Source organism: Heterodontus francisci, chromosome 48 (genome assembly GCF_036365525.1).
Source record: "Heterodontus francisci isolate sHetFra1 chromosome 48, sHetFra1.hap1, whole genome shotgun sequence".
Taxonomy (NCBI): Eukaryota; Metazoa; Chordata; class Chondrichthyes; order Heterodontiformes; family Heterodontidae; genus Heterodontus; species Heterodontus francisci.
Genome location: NC_090418.1, coordinates 7,307,267 through 7,322,922, shown reverse-complemented (window position 1 = coordinate 7,322,922; position 15,656 = coordinate 7,307,267). Strand labels below are relative to the sequence as shown.

Here is a 15,656-nt window from a genome sequence, read left to right as displayed (position 1 = left end):
AGTGGGTAGATTACTGACCCTCTGCAGGTTTAGCTGATTCTCTCCACACAGCCGGTTGGCCCTGAGCTTGGTTCGGACGGACTGTGTCCCTGCTCTCTGGTTCAGTGTTCATCTCTATTTGAGAGATGGTCCCCTCCAGAACAGTCACACAAACCTCCTTCGGTCTGTGGCTGTCAGGAATTTGATTTGGAGAATCTCTGACCTGCAGATGGCGATTCTGGACGCGTCACACAACGGCTGTTCATCAACTTGCAGCTATTGGAATGAGAGTGCATATAAGACTTGCATTTATATAGCACCTGTCACCACCATTGGACATCCCAAAGCAGTTACAGCCAATGAAGCACTTTTGAGTGTCGCCATTGTTGAAGTGCAGGAAACATGGCAGCCAATTTGTGCACAGCAAGCTCCCACAAGCATCAATGTGATGTTGAGGGATAAATATTAGTCCAGGACACTGGGGAGAACTCCCCTGCTCTTCTTTGAAACAGTGGCCATGGGATCTTTTACATCCACCTGAGAGGGCAAATGGGGCCTCGGTTTAACATCCCATCTGAAGACGGCACCTCTGACCATGCAGCACTCCCTCAGTAGTGGCACTTAGATCGTTGGTGGCTACCAAGGCAACGATGGCATCTAAATTTCTGGCTCTGAGAACTTGGCTGCCGTGGCCTGGTTGACGCTGAAATCCAGTGGGCGTCCCCTGCCGGCTCAGGATAGGCCTTCCTTGCAATTTGCAACTTTCTCTTCCTGCCATTTCCATGGCTGCGGCCTCATCGCGGACCGCCTTCCACATCGGGTTATTGACTTTAACTCAAAAGCTTGGCCTGGACTTTACTGTTCTTTAGACCTCCAATGAACATGTCTCTGAGGTTGACTTCTAAGTTAGTGCCGTACCCAGTGAGAAGAGAGTTTTTTAAATTCAAGAATATAATCGACAATAGTCTCACTTGACAACTGCTTCCATTCATGAATGCAACTCTCAGTGCAATTTCATTCTTAGTTGTGCCATAATATGAGACTGGAATCTCAATAATTTCAGAACAGTCCATAGTACATGGGGCTTGGGGCAACATTGATTAGATACAACCTCAAAAGCATCTGGATCCATCATGGTAAGGAATACATGTACTTTATCCTCATGTCCTATTTCATTAGCTTTCAGGCAAATTTCCTTTCGTAATTGCACCAGTCATCTTTGTTTGGGCTGAATTCCCCTATTGTCCCAAAACATGTCTTCAGTGCCATTTTTATCAATTACACACTGTGCTGACTCAATGAGTTGCACCCGAACACAATGTGCACACATAGGGGGCAATCTTTCAAATTGCCCCAAACGTCCTCAAAATCAAATTTGGGAGTTCCAAAAAGTGTGCCACAATGTTCTTCAGGCCGTAATTTCTTGAATGAAATGTAAAAAAAAAAATTCAAACCCATCTCGTCGTCATCTTTCTGTTGTCTATTTCACTAAGAGTGACGTACGGATTCCCAGCGAGCAGCCATTCCTGAACAAACTTTATTTACACCTCCCCAACAGAGAGGGCAGCAGAGAGGCAGTGTAACAAAATGCTCAGCTATTACAATAGAAGACGCTTGCTGACAACGCCACCACTAGGTGGTCCACTACTCGCGCATGCCCAATCGACTGCAACGTCTGCCAGTAATAAAGATGGCGCTGCTCAATTTGTCACAAAATGCCCTTCCCCCAACAGCAACTACTCTTCGCCTCCCCCCCCCCGACTCCAGCCTGCTTGCTACCCCCCGCCCCCCAACCCCCTGCCCCCCCGACTCCAGCCTGCTTGCTGCCCCCACCCCCACCCCCACCCCCCTGCCCTAGCCAGTCACTGTTTGTTTCCCCCTTTGCTTGGTGCTCACTACCCCCGCTCGCCGATTGAATGAACACTAGCCATTTGTCACTCGCTCCCCTGCCTGCCGCTTGGCACCCTCTCCCTCGCCTTTGGGCACCCCGCTCAGCGCTCCCTCCCTACTTGGACCTCCCCTTGCTTGCTTGCTCCCCTGGCGTTGCCGCACTCTCCGCTCGGCCCTCCCCATTCGCCACTCCCTTGGCGTCCGCCGCAGATGCTCGTTCACTCGCTCGCTCTTCCCGTTGTGACGTCAATGCGTGCGTTGATGTCAGGGCACACATGCGCGGATTAATACCGTCAGGATGACGTGAGTGATCAGGAGCATTATGCGCACAACTCAAAGGTTACCGGTCCCTCCGCTTCTTTCTTCCATTAGCCCGTCATTAACAAGACCAAACATTGGCTGTCAGCTGGAGATTTGACCTGAGTCTGAATCTGTCCTCACCTCAGCCTGTGATCTGTGGCAGTCACTGGACAATGTAGCAGAAACCTGTCCACGTCAGGGGCCCTGAGACCATGGACTGCAACCAAAGCCGAGAGCAGCTAAAATCAGCAGTGGCCAAGGAACTACCCTGAGGGGTCAACGATCTGGAAGGCCTTGGCTGCTTACCGCCTGAACTAGTTGACCTCTGACTCCAGTGGTGCTGACAGTGCTTCCCCGCTCTGGCACATGCTCATTATTATCCTCCCACGGACACCCCCCCCCACCCTGCAGCTCCCCCAGCAGAATTGTCACTGTCGGGAACAGAGCCGAAAAGGTGAAGGACTCCCGTTCAGTTGCCTGCGATTAATGATTATCGCTCCATGTCCTGAAGGTCAATGGGCTCAGCGAGTGTGGCCTGCACAAACAGGCTGAGAACTGCCATCCCTGCTGAGTTAGCAAGAGTCAGGATTCCAGGAATAGGCCTCAGTGCCCCTGTTGTTTGGAAAAGGAAATATCCAACTGGGGCGTTACCAGTGAGGGAGAAAGGGATGGATGATATGATGATCAGATGATGTGAAGAGGGGTGGGAGGAGGCTCATGTGGGGCATAAACACCAGCACATAGCAGTTGGGCCGAATGGCCTGTTTCTGTGCTGTAGATTCTAGATAAGAGGCTGAGGCAAGAGGTTTAGGGGGCAAGGAAACACGTTGGAGTGTGGAATGCTTTACGACAGTGAGTGAATGAGGCAGAGGCGTTTGCATCTTAGATTCAATTAAATAATAAATCTGGAATAAAATGCTGGTCGCATCAATCATAACCACGACACTACTGAATTGTCATAACAACCAATCAGGTTCACGAATGTCCTTTACGGAGGGAAATCTGCCATCCTTACTCGGTCTGGCCTACATGTGACTCCAGATCCACAGCGATGTGGTTGGCTCTTAACTGCCCTCTGAAATGGCCAAGCGAGCCACTCGGTTCTACCCAGCTGCTACGGAAAAGCTGACAAGGGTGATTAGGGATGAGTCATAAATGCTGTAGTAAACTCCTCTCCATTGCCCCAGTGCGATCAAAACTAGTCCAGATTGGCCATGAGAGATCTGGCAAAGATATGATGGGCCGAATGATCTTCTGTGTTGTAACCACGCTATTCTATGATTTGTATCACTTGATACAGGGTGGCACAGTGGCGCAGTGGTTAGCACCACAGCCTCACAGCTCCAGGGACCCAAGTTCAATTCTGGGTACTGCCTGTGCGGAGTTTGTAAGTTCTCCCTGCGACTGCGTGGGTTTTGACCGGGTGCATTGGTTTCCTCCCACAGCCAAAGACTTGCAGGTGATAGGTAAATTGATCATTATAAATTGCCCCTAGTGTAGGTAGGTGGTACAGAATATGGGATTACTGCAGGGTTAGTATAAAATGGGTGGTTCTTGGGCAGCACAGACCTGGTGGGCCGAAGGGCCTGTTTCAGTGCTGTATCTCTAAATGAAAATAAATAAATGCAGTTTCAAGGGGGATTTGGACGGACTTAGTGAGTGGGCAAGAACATGGCAGATGGAAGATAATGTGGAAAAACTTGAGGTTATCCACTTTGGTAGGAGGAACAGATGTGCAGAGTATTTCTTAAATGGTAAGTGATTAGAAAGTGTAGATGTACAAAGAGGACCTGGGTGTCCTCATCAATTAGTCTCTGAAAGCTAACATGCAGGTGCAGCAAGCAATTAGGAAGGCTAATGGTATGTTAGCCTTTATTGTCAGAGGATTTGAGTACAGGAGTAGCAAAGTCTTGCTTCAATTGGTTAGACTGCACCTGGAATACTGTGCGAAGTTTTGTTCCCTTACTTTAGGAAGGATATTATTGCCATAGAGGGAGTGCAACAAAGGTTCACCAGACTTGTTCCCGGGATGGCGGGACTGTACTATGAAGAGAGATTGGGGAAACTGGACCTGTATTCTCTACAGTTTCGAAGAGAGGTGATTTCATTGAAACCTACAAAATACTTAAAGGGGTAGACAGGGTAGATGCAGGTAAGATGTTTCCCCTGGTTGGGGAGTCTAGAACCAGGAGACACAATTTCAAAATAAGGGAGAAGCCACTGAGGACAGAGATGAGGAGAAATTTCTTTACTCAGATGGTTGTGAATCTTTGGAGATTCTCTACCCCAGAGGGCTGTGGAAGCTCAGTCATTGAGCATGTTTAAAGCAGAGATTGACAGATTTCTAAATATCAATGACATAAAGGGATATGGAGATAGTGTGGGGAAAAGGCATTGAAGTGAATGATCAGCCATGATTGTATTGAATGGTGGAGCAGGCCCGATGGGCTGAATGGCCTACTCCTGCTCCTATGTTCCTATGCTGATATCTACCTCTTGAAGACCGCACCCTCCACCTTAGCAAGGAACTTACCCAGCTCCCTCTTCGAGGGAGACAGAAACTGGGACCATACAAACGGGCAACGTGTGTGTGTGTGTGCGTGTGCGTGTGTGTGTGCGCGGTCTACTGTCATCTGAGAAAGGAGGAACCATCTAACTGAAGCACTCAAACCTTGTTCTCGGGCATTCTGGTTAACCCAGCGACATGCCGTCACACTCCTCAGGACTCGCGTTCCAGCCGCCAGGGATTAAACATCGAAGGGAAGTCAACCAAGAGTTAGAGCCAAAGTTGGGCCACTGGTGGTTAATGATCACCTCGGCAGTGACCTTGATAAGCGTTAAGCTGTGGCAAGAGACTGAGGTCATGGGCTTATCAGACATTGGATGTCCTTACATGTCCCTGTGTACTCATTCATTTCCCAACATTACCCAAACCTGCTTCACTGCCTCCTCATGACCTTTCGGTCAATAGTAAACTCCGGTAAATAGGAATGCGGGGCAGATTTGAAGAGCCTTCGGGTAAATGACGTAAGGATGTAGAGCAGAGTACACTGGGAAGGGGCAAAACATGACGTTCAGCTGCTTTAATTGGCCAGATAGGGTCTGACATGCTCCTCCTCCCTCCAGCCCCTTGTCAGTGAAATACAATTGCCGGATTTTCCACCCCCGACTTCAGTGCATTGACTCGGGATTCTGCAGTGAGTTCTCCCACGAGTCGAGAAGCTAAAGGGGAGGTTCGACAGAGGCCTGCAAACTCTTGACAGGTCTCGATACAGTAAATAAGGGGAAACCGTTTCCAGTGGCAGGAGGGTCAGTCACCAGAGGGACATAGATTTATGATAATTGGCAATAGATGCAGAGGGGGGTAGAGGAGGAGAATTTTTTTTAATCATCTAAGTTGTTGTGATCCGGAACGCGCTGCCTGAAAGGGCGGCGGAAGCATATTCAATAGTAACTTTCAAAAGAAAATAGGATAAATACTTGAAAAGCAAAAGAAATTGCAGGCCTGTGGGGGAAGACCAGGATCAATGGGACTATTTTTTCGGCTCCTTCAAAGAGCCAGCACAGACAGAATGGGCCGAGTGGTCTCCTGGGGTCCTGCAAGATTCTATGTGGTAGCAGGAGGGCAGAATGGCCCCTTTAACTGCTCGCTGAACAGAATTAAAGTTACAGCTAGATTGATGTTTGCCGAATATTTAAGAAGGTTTGAGTTGAGGCGAATGCAATAATAGTTGCAACTTTCTCCTCAGAATTTCCGAGACGTCATCATGTTGAGGGAACTCGTCTTCTTCATTCTATTCACTCAGGGTAAGTCTGCACGCGCTCAGTGTGAGTAGAGATGACGCTTTCGAATTATTTGGGATTTGCAAACTGGTTCATTGTTCAAAATGTTTGACGAAGCATTTCAAATTTCGGAATGGCCAGTATGCACGACCTGAAACAAGAGGATTTCTCTTTCCCAATCATGTCCAGTCAGTTGTTTACCAGAGTTTTCTCCGGGACGTCTTTCTGAGTCATTTAATGTGCCCTTCGGCCCTTCTATTGTAGCTCGGTTGGTAGCCCTCTCGCCCCCTGACTCACAAGGTTCTGGGTTCAAGACCCACTCCAGGATCTGAGCACCAGAATCCAGGCAGATACTCCCAGTGCCACTACTGAGGGAGTGCTGCATGGTCAGAGGTGCCGTCTTCGGATGGGACGTTAAACCGAGGCCCCATTTGCCCTCTCAGGTGGATGTAAAAGCTCCCGTGGCCACTGTTTCAAAGAAGAGCAGGGGAGTTCTCCCCAGTGTCCTGGACTAATATTTATGCCTCAACATCACATTGATGCTTGTGGGAGCTTGCTGTGCACAAATCGGCTGCCAGGTTTCCTGCACTTCAATAATGGCGACACTCAAAAGTGCTTCATTGGCTGTAACTGCTTTGGGATGTCCAATGGTGGTGACAGGTGCTATATAAATGCAAGTCTTATATGCACTCTCATTCCAATAGCTGCAAGTTGATGAACAGCCGTTGTGTGACGCATCCAGAATCGCCATCCGCAGGTCAGAGATTCTCCAAATCAAATTCCTGACAGCCACAGACCGAGGGAGGTTTGTGTGACTGTTCTGGAGGGGACCATCTCTCAAATAGAGATGAACACTGAAGCAGAGAGCAGGGACACAGTCCGTCCGAACCAAGCTCAGGGCCAGCCGGCTGTGTGGAGAGAATCAGCTAAACCTGCAGAGGGTCAGTAATCTACCCACTGTTTCCCCATCTGGGAGCCCCCTACACAGTCGGACATTTCCTTCTCTGGAGCCGAGTGGGGGCTGCTCGCTGCCCTAGTCCCCATATCCTCCAATATAATCCCACTCTCCCCCTCACTCCCCTTTAATATTCCACCTAATCTATTCCCACTTTAATTTTTTTTATTCATTCGTGGGAAGTGGGCATCGCTGGCAAGACCAACATTTATTGCCCATCTCTAATTGCCCTTGAGAAGGTGGTGGTGAGCCGCCTTCTTGAACCGCTGCAGTCCATGTGGGGTAGGTACACCCACAGTGCTGTTAGGGAGGGAGTTCCAGGATTTTGACCCAGCGACAGTGAAGGAACGGCGATATAGTTCTGAGTCAGGATGGTGTGTGACTTGGAGGGGAACTTGCAGGTGGTGGTGTTCCCATGCATCTGGTGCCCTTCTCCTTCTACGTGGTAGAGTTCGTGGGTTTGGAAGATGCTGTAGAAGTAGCCTTTGTGAGTTGCGGCAGTGCATCTTGTAGATGGTACACACTGCTGCCACTGTGCGTCGGTGGTGGAGGGAGTGAATGTTTGTCGATGGGGTGCCAATCAAGCGGGCTGCTTTGTCCTGGATGGTGTCGAGCCTCTTGAGTGTTGTTGGAGCTGCACCCATCCAGGCAAGTGGAGAGTATTCCATCGCACTCCTGACTTGTGCCTTGTAGATGGTGGACAGGCTTTGGGGAGTCAGGAGGTGAGTTACTCGCCTCAGGATTCCTAGCCTCTGACCTGCTCTTGTAGCCATGGTATTTATATGGCTACTCCAGTTCAGTTTCTGGTCAATGGTAACCCCCAGGATGTTGGCGCTCTATTAATTCCCATTGTAAGGAATTTGCAGGCTGTGCTTTCCCATTGGTTTGTGACAGGGAATCCGCATTCTGACCTCGCTCACTGCAAAGAACAAAAGGGAATGCCGCACCAGAGGATTAATTTGATGCATTTATTTGGAATATCTGAACAGTTCCCAATTTTTAGGCAGCAACGTAGCTGTGTAAAGTTTGAATTACAGTTCCCCCCCCCCCCCCGCCAAGCCCTCTCCCCCAATTCCCCTGACACCCTTTGGGCACCAGTGCCCGGTTCCACCCCATACCAGCTCTGCCACCAGCGTCCATCCCCAACATCAGTCAGTCCCTCTGGCAGTGTTGGACGGGACTGAGGAGAAGGATGGGGGAATGGGCAGCGAAGATGGGGGAGGGGAAGGAGAGTCAGAGCAGCTGGGAGAATCATGAAGAACATTGTTATTGCTAATTTCAACATTGGCAGCCTTCAACTACCCTTACCTCTTTGCTGACTTGCAGCCAAGCTTCTGAGCCCTGATATCTGCATGTAAACGTCCACGTTAGTTGTGGGCAAATATGCAAAGTACTCGCAATAATGGGTCAGTGTGAGTTTCTGCGGCGCCTGCTGAGGCCTCTGCAGGTTTAGCTGGTTAAACTCCACACAGCCGGTTGGCATCACAACATCCGGGTTTTGGCGGTAAGTTGGTCACCGGAGGTTGCGTTCGCCTTTGTTGGGACCGCAAGATCTGGGCCTGAGAATTTGTACCGACAACAGTAATTTAATGATTCCCTTTCCTGTGTTACATTCTGTCTCACACAGTTACGGCTGGGAGCTGGGGGAAACTGTGCGCTGGCAATCCAACCAACAATGTGAGAGGGATAGATAGCTACGGCAGTGGAGCTTACGGTGCTCCCAGGTAATCGTCACGTTGTCGTTCTCGATGCAGTTTTTTGCCTTCCTTCAACAAGGACCACTTGCATTTATATAGCACCTTTAATAAAGCAAAATGCCTCAAGGTGCTTCACGAGAGCGATTATCAAACTACAATTTGGCACCGAGCCACATATTCGGTTGGATGAGGTTCGAGAGAGGTTGGTTTTTAAGGAGCATCTTAGAGGAGGAAAGAGAGGTTTCGGGAGGGAATTGCGGAGCTTGGGGCCCCAGGCAGCTGAAGGCACGGCCGCCAATGGTGGAGCGATGAAATCCAAGATGCGTAAGAGGCCAGAATTGGAGGAGGGCAGAGATCTCGGAGGGTTTGTAGGGTTACCGAGATGGGGAGGGTGTGAGGCCACGGAGGAATTAGAAAAAAAGGATAAGAATTTTAAAGTCGAGGCATTGTTTAACCGGGAGACAATTTTGGCCAGCGGGCACAGAGGGGGTTGGAGTATCCGAGGAACCCACCCACCCCCTACCCCCGTCCCACCCCCACTATTTGTTTTGACCACCTCGTGTGCCCGTTCCATGGGGCATTGGTGGCATCCTCAGAGCCTGCAGTATAGCTTTCATGGTCAAGCACACTGAAGGAGCTCATTTTCATTAATTCTACAACAGGGGACAACGGGCCATCTGTTTTTATAATCAATAACGTATATGCCTCGTAGGGCGCACTTTCTGTAAGTGTCACCCTCGTTTCCTGTCGCACTTTAGTTGTCACAAGTAAGATGTCACACTCGAACGGTGAGCAATGCCACGGGAGATTCACTGGTACCTTTCCAATGTGGGATCACAATAATGGGTCAGTGTGAGCTTCTCCGGTCTGAGGGGGCTGTGTAAATGTTGGGTGCAATAATGGGTGGATCCACCAGACATGGGGGGGAGTGGATTGGCGAGATGATCGTGTTCGGGGTTGACTGTGTTCTGTTGTGTCCAGGGGCAGTCGCAAACACCTGGGAGTCGACGTGGTTTGCAGCGACGGATCGACAGTTTACGCCCCCTTCCGCGGCACACTGGTGAGGCGGGCGAACCCTTATAGGAATAACAATGCGATTAATAATGGAGTGTTGTTGGAGGGATCAGGTGAGAGAGGGTTCGATTCCCGGCAGCTTCTTGTTAACCCACATCTCCCCACAAAGCCTCAGCCACTTCAGCAATGCAGGAATTGTCAGAGTTTTTAAAATTTACAGCTTCCAAGGGGGTGTAGGGAGCAATAGTACAGGTACGATGGACAGAATGGCCTCCTTCCTGGCTACCTCATGCTATGATTCAAACAGAAATCACTGCCCAGTATTGACTTACTGAGCTACTGGGCTTGTTCACTTTAGTTTAGTTTAGTTTAGAGATACAGCACTGAAACAGGCCCTTCGGCCCACCGAGTCTGTGCCGACCATCAACCACCCATTTATACTAATCCTACACTAATTCCATATTCCTACCATATCCCCACCTTCCCTATATTTCCCTACCACCTACCTATACTAGGGGCAATTTATAATGGCCAATTAACCTATCAACCTGCAAGTCTTTGGCATGTGGGAGGAAACCGGAGCACCCGGAGGCAACCCACACAGACACAGGGAGAACTTGCAAACTGCACACAGGCAGTACCCAGAATTGAACCCAGGTCGCTGGAGCTGTGAGGCTGCGGTGCTAACCACTGCGCCACTGTGGGTGATGATCTCCGACTATGGATGTAGAGCTGAAATCTATGAAAATATATCTGTAAAGTCAGATTTTACAATGTAACTAGGAGCTGGTGTAAGTCCTTCCCCAGATTGGGGCTCATCAACTTTTGTTTCCTAAGTCCTTTCAATATACATGGATTGAGATCGATCTGTATTCACCATCTTTCAGAAACCTCATGAATTACTTAAATGAATGAGTTTTGATTGTGGAAGCACAGTGGCCATTTTGTGCACAGTAAGATCCCACTGGCAGCAATAATATGACCAGGCTTGTGATGGAATACTCTCCACTTGCCTGGATGAGTGCGGCTCCAAAAACACTGAAGAAGCTCGACACCATCCAGGACAAAGCAGCCCGCTTGATTGGCACCCCATCGAGAAACATTCACTCCCTCCACCACCGACGCACAGTGGCAGCAGTGTGTACCATCTACACGATGCACTGCAGCAACTCACCAAGGCTCCCTTGACAGCACCGCCCAAACCTGCGACCTCTGCCACCTAGAAGGACAAGGGCAGCAGATGCTTGGGAACACCAGCACCTGCAAGTTCCCCTCCAAGTCACACACCATCCTGACTTGGAACTATATCACTGTTCCTTCACTGCCACTGGGTTTAAATCCTGGAGCTCCCTCCCTAACAGCACTGTGGGTGTACCTACCCCACATGGACTGCAGCGGTTCAAGAAGGCAGCTCACCACGACCTGCTCAAGGGCAATTAGAGATGGGCAATAAATGCTGGCCTTGCCAGTGGTGCTGACTTGAAGGAGGATCTGCCCTTCCTCTTATTTCAATAACGGCATGGGAAACTGTCTCTTTGCCTGCACAGGGTGATCCCGGGCACCTTCTGTCTGTTGTCTCATCTGAAGGGTGGCACTGTCAACCATGCTGCACTCGCTCAGTGCAACCTTTAGTGTCAAGACTTGGTGTGGGATTCTCAGCCAACTTTCTGGCCCATGATGGGTGGAGGGGGGGGAGGGGGGGGGGAGTGCTTGGCAAAGTGATAATGGATGCCAGGAGATAGACTCACAAGAAAGTCTCTTGTCCTGTGCCTCTCGCCTTTGCCAATCCAGCTGTGATTAAGTGGAAGCCTCTGCAATGACTAACTGGCTCAAGTAACTGCGTCGAACCGGAACTCCGTCTGTCTGATGGTTTTGTGTGTCGGGCACCCACTTGTGTGGCATGTTACTGGGCTACGTAGAGCAAGAGATGCCAAATTTGATCCCTGATCAGGTGGCTAGATCTCTGAGGAGTGGCCGTAGCAGTGACCCCACTCCCAGGATAGAATAAAATCACCATTGCTCTTTCCGTGAGAAATTCTGCTCCACTCCTTGCCCAGGGTAGGAGGAGCCTAAACCAGGGCCTCAGGCCGCCTTGGAATCATTGAATCATTGAATGGTTACAGCACAGAAAGAGGCCATTCGGCCCATCGTGTCCCTGTCGGCTCTCTGCAAGATTCACTCAGTTGGTCCCTCTCCCCATAGCCCTGAAAATCTTTTCCCTTCAGGCTTTTGTCCAATTCCCTTTTGAAATTCCGGATTGAACCTGCCTCCACCACACTCTCAGGCAGTGCATCCCAGATCCTAACCACTCGCTGTGTAAAATAATATTTCCTCGCATTGCCTTTTGCCCAATCACCTTAAACCTGTGTCCTCCGCTTCTTGATCCGTCCACCAATGGGAACAGTTTCTCCCGATCTACGCTGTCCCGACCCCTCATGATTTTGAACACCTCCATCAAGTCTCCTCTCAACCTTTCCTTCTCTAAGGAGAACAGCCCCAGCTTCTCCAATCTATCCATGGAACTGAAGTTCCTCATCCCTGGAACCATTTTCATAAACCTTCTCTGCACCCTCTCGTCTGTCTTCACATCTTTCCTAAAGTGCGGTGCCCAGAATCGGACACAAGACCCCAGTTGAGGCTGAACCAGTGTTTTATAAAGGTTTATCATAACTTCCTTGTTTTTAATACTTTTTGCCTCTATTTATAAAGCACAGAATCCCGTATGCCTTTTAACTACTTTCTCAAACTGCCCTGCCACTGTCAACTATTTGTGCACATATACTCCAGGGTCCCTCTGCTCCTGCACCGACTTGGTTCATTTACTGTCTTGTATATGAGTCAGGATGATGATTGGTTCAAAACCCCTTCCAGCCCTTAAACACATAATCTGGATCGAGGGTACAGTGAAATATCGGGTGAGTTCTGCATTGTCAGATGCACAGACTGAGTACTACAGTAATAGACCCTTCCGTGTGTGCTCACCATTGCAGTAATAGACTGTGGGTGAGATTGGTATTCCGCTTGTAGCCCCTGTGTTGTGGGATCTGGTTTCGCTTAATATAATCTCTCTAACTCCAGGTTACTGCGTTAAGATATTCTACATCTCACCAGATCGTTACAGTGGGTCTGTTTCAAAAGGTGAGAGGATCGGGACGTTGCTGAACATGCAAAGTGTTTACCCCGGGATAACCTCACATGTCCACATCCAGATGTGTGACACCTCCACAAACCCTACATCTTACCTGTAACTCCGGGTGAAGGAAATCCGTATCCGCCACGCGCTGAAACCCACCAAATTCACGTGAAATTCTTACCTAATTAAAACCCACTCAATGGGACTCAGCATCAATGATGGAGGATGGGCGGGGGTGTGAGGGCAGTGGGAAATTTGAAAGTAACCCCTGGTGGAAAGTCTGGGTCCCTCTCAGTGTTTCGGGTGAGTTAGTGGCGAAGTGGTAATGTCACTGAGCTAGTAGGCCAGAGGCCCAGGCTAATGCCCTGGGGGGAGACGGTTCAAATCCCACCACAGCAGCTGAATTTAAATTCAATTAATTAGTGAAAATCTGGGATTGAAATCTCGTCTCACTAATGGTGCCAGGAAACTATCATCGATTGTCGTAAAAACCCATTTGTTTCACTAATTTCCTTTAGGGAAGGCAATCTGCCCTCCTTACTCGGTCTGGCCTACAAGTGAATCCAGACCCACAGCCATGTGGTTGACTCTGAATTGCCCTCCGAAAGGGTCTAGCAAGCCAGTCAGTTGTCAAAGGCAATTAGGGATGGGCAGCAAATGCTGGACTTGCGTGAGACGCCCACATCCTGTGAAAGCACAGAATAAAGTTGGTGTTGGTCATGCCTGGTGAGGTCCTGAGTCACACAGACCTGGATGGGCCCGGCTCTGATCCCTACCTCCATGCTCTAAACCAATCTCAGCGAGTGACAGGGTCGGGCAGTCGACTTGGCATCAACACCTTTATGACAGGGAGGGCGATTACCCAGTCAGAGTTGCAACAGTCATCATCAACTGCACCCCCCTGTGTGCCACTGAGACGTCCCAAATGGACTGGTCAGCCTGAACGCCCGGCCAACTTCACAACCACCTCCTACTGCAGTCGGCTCCTTGGCTTGTCGTGCGGAAGCCTGACTAACTAGGCCCCACCAGGCACGCCCGCTGCTCACTTGCAGCTGGAACAAGGAGAGAGCGCGACATCGTCTGACTGGACCATGCGGGAATCGAGACCCAGCCACATGGAGTAGAAGCCGTGCCGATGGTCAGAGGAGATGGGGGTGGAGGGTGTGGTGGTGGTCTGGGTCCCATGTGCCCCCCCAGCTCCTATCCTAAGAAGCCCCTGCTCCCCAATAACCAACTGGGAAACCCCTCCACCCACCTCCACCTCCTGCCCTCAGTTACTAACAACACTGATGCTGCTGTTTCGTACTTTGAATGTGTAAATGATAAATTAAAAGAATAAATCGATCCCTCTGTGAACACGGCTCTTTCTCGTTGATGTTACTGATGCCTGAGTCTGAGTCTGGGGGCTGAATGTTCCCGCCCCGTGGCTTTGTGCTTGGAGGGTTTGGGAGCTGGGAACATTGGTGGGGGGCGCATCCGGACGGCTCCCTGACACATTCCCGCCACCGGGAACATTCCCCAGGAGGCGCTCGACCAATTTACGTACTTAAGGCCCCAATTAGGAGACATATTCCCGCCCCGCTGGCGTGTGCGGAGACTGCCAGCTTGATGGAGGCAGCCTCTCTGTGGCAGGCTGGGATGGGGAGTGGGGAGGGGACAATCGGAGCATCAAACGACCCCCTCAGAGCCCCAACGATCCACGCGGAGGATGACTTCCTGAAGCTCTGGGAAAACCCAGCCCTTGATCTGCAGCACTGTCCCACACCCAGCACGGCCCATGGCACCCACACCTTGGCAACACCCAAACAGGATAGAAGGAAACGCTTGTCATCAGAGAGGCCGCATGCTCACCACCAGCTTCCGAATCTCTTCATCACATCCTTGTCTCTCCATATTATGGAGAGCAATTGCTCCTTTCAATGTCTTCATTTTCTCTAAGACTGCAAATGCACTGTTAAGCTCACTCTGCTCACCCCGCGCGGGATCCAAGACCCATCTCTCATTCTCAGCCATTCTTTCCTGGGGCCAGTGTGAGACTCTTCACCTTCCTTAGTATCTCCTCCCTCCTGCAGTCCTCAGGCTTTCAAAACACAAGTTTGCATGTCAACCAATTCCCGCTTCCTGCTCGATCCCCTCCTTCTCCTTCTCTCCACGTCCTGATTGACAGGTCGTTTCGAGCTCATTGCCCCCCGGGTCTCCAACAAGGATCAGACGCTCGGTTAATAATAAACATCACCGTGAGAGCAGCTCGTGACTCCGACCCCCCCCAGTCACTTGCCCTTCTCCCCCGTCCTCATCCCCTTGTTACCCCTTCGAGTGCTCACCTGCCGGACCCTGACTCAAGGCATGTCGTGACCCCATGGTCTGAGATCCTCAGCTCATGTGCGAGTTTGCATGGGGATGGATGTCAGAGGAGGGTCATCACAGGAGAAAGTGAGGGGGAAGGAAAGCCGAACGTGGGGTGAGAGGTCAATGACACATGAGACATCCTCACTGCGATACTGAAAAGAGGATTTAGCGAGGCAACTGCTTTCTTCTTCCTTCATTTCTGCTTTCTGTGCCTGTTTCCTGTGTGGTTTTGAGTAGAGAGTTCGACAGTCTTTGCCCTCAACCCTATTGCAGAACTGATCCTCCTCCCAATCGAGAACCTCTACAATCTTCCTTAAAAATCTCTCTCGGCTTCTCTCCAGTCCTCCCTTTTTGTTCTCTCCTGACTTTGACTGATAAATACAATCTAACTGAGATAAAGACTCCAAGTGTAGAGCTGGGGCAAAGGATTGGGATATAGAGGTGGGATATAGAGCTGGGATGTAGAGATTGAATGTAGAAATCAAATGGAGGGTTGGGATGGAATGTTGTCATGGAGTGTTGGGATGTCGGATTGGGATGTAGCGTTGGGATGGAG

General features: G+C 50.1%; 2 protein-coding genes across 2 annotated transcripts in view; one reads left to right on the top strand and one right to left on the bottom strand.

The window, feature by feature from the left end:
• Positions 1-4,855, bottom strand: part of LOC137357415 (prostaglandin F2 receptor negative regulator-like) — a 40,769-nt gene extending 35,914 nt beyond the window's left edge. Inside the window, exons 1-2 of the mRNA XM_068023761.1 lie at positions 4,841-4,855; positions 2,311-2,408 (exon numbers count right to left, since the gene is read on the bottom strand). Of these exons, the coding sequence (XP_067879862.1) occupies positions 2,311-2,408; positions 4,841-4,855 (113 nt within the window). The remainder of the gene's footprint in view (positions 1-2,310; positions 2,409-4,840) is intronic.
• A 467-nt stretch (positions 4,856-5,322) lies between these two features.
• On the top strand, positions 5,323-14,107 carry lect2.1 (leukocyte cell derived chemotaxin 2, tandem duplicate 1). The gene is made up of 5 exons (XM_068023884.1): positions 5,323-5,366; positions 5,919-5,976; positions 8,535-8,631; positions 9,586-9,731; positions 12,697-14,107. Exons 2-5 carry the CDS (start codon positions 5,937-5,939, stop codon positions 12,864-12,866), a joined length of 453 nt encoding a protein of 150 aa, XP_067879985.1. The 5' UTR covers positions 5,323-5,366; positions 5,919-5,936; the 3' UTR covers positions 12,867-14,107.
• The last annotated feature ends 1,549 nt before the right edge of the window (positions 14,108-15,656 follow it).

Excerpts from the sequence above, each read along its gene's own strand:
- lect2.1 (XM_068023884.1), top strand. The coding sequence starts at position 5,937 with ATGTTGAGGGAACTCGTCTTCTTCATTCTATTCACTCAGG. Across the intron at positions 8,632-9,585 it reads GGAGCTTACGGTGCTCCCAG|GGGCAGTCGCAAACACCTGG; the intron begins GTAATCGTCACG and ends TGTTGTGTCCAG. Across the intron at positions 9,732-12,696 it reads AGTGTTGTTGGAGGGATCAG|GTTACTGCGTTAAGATATTC; the intron begins GTGAGAGAGGGT and ends CTCTAACTCCAG.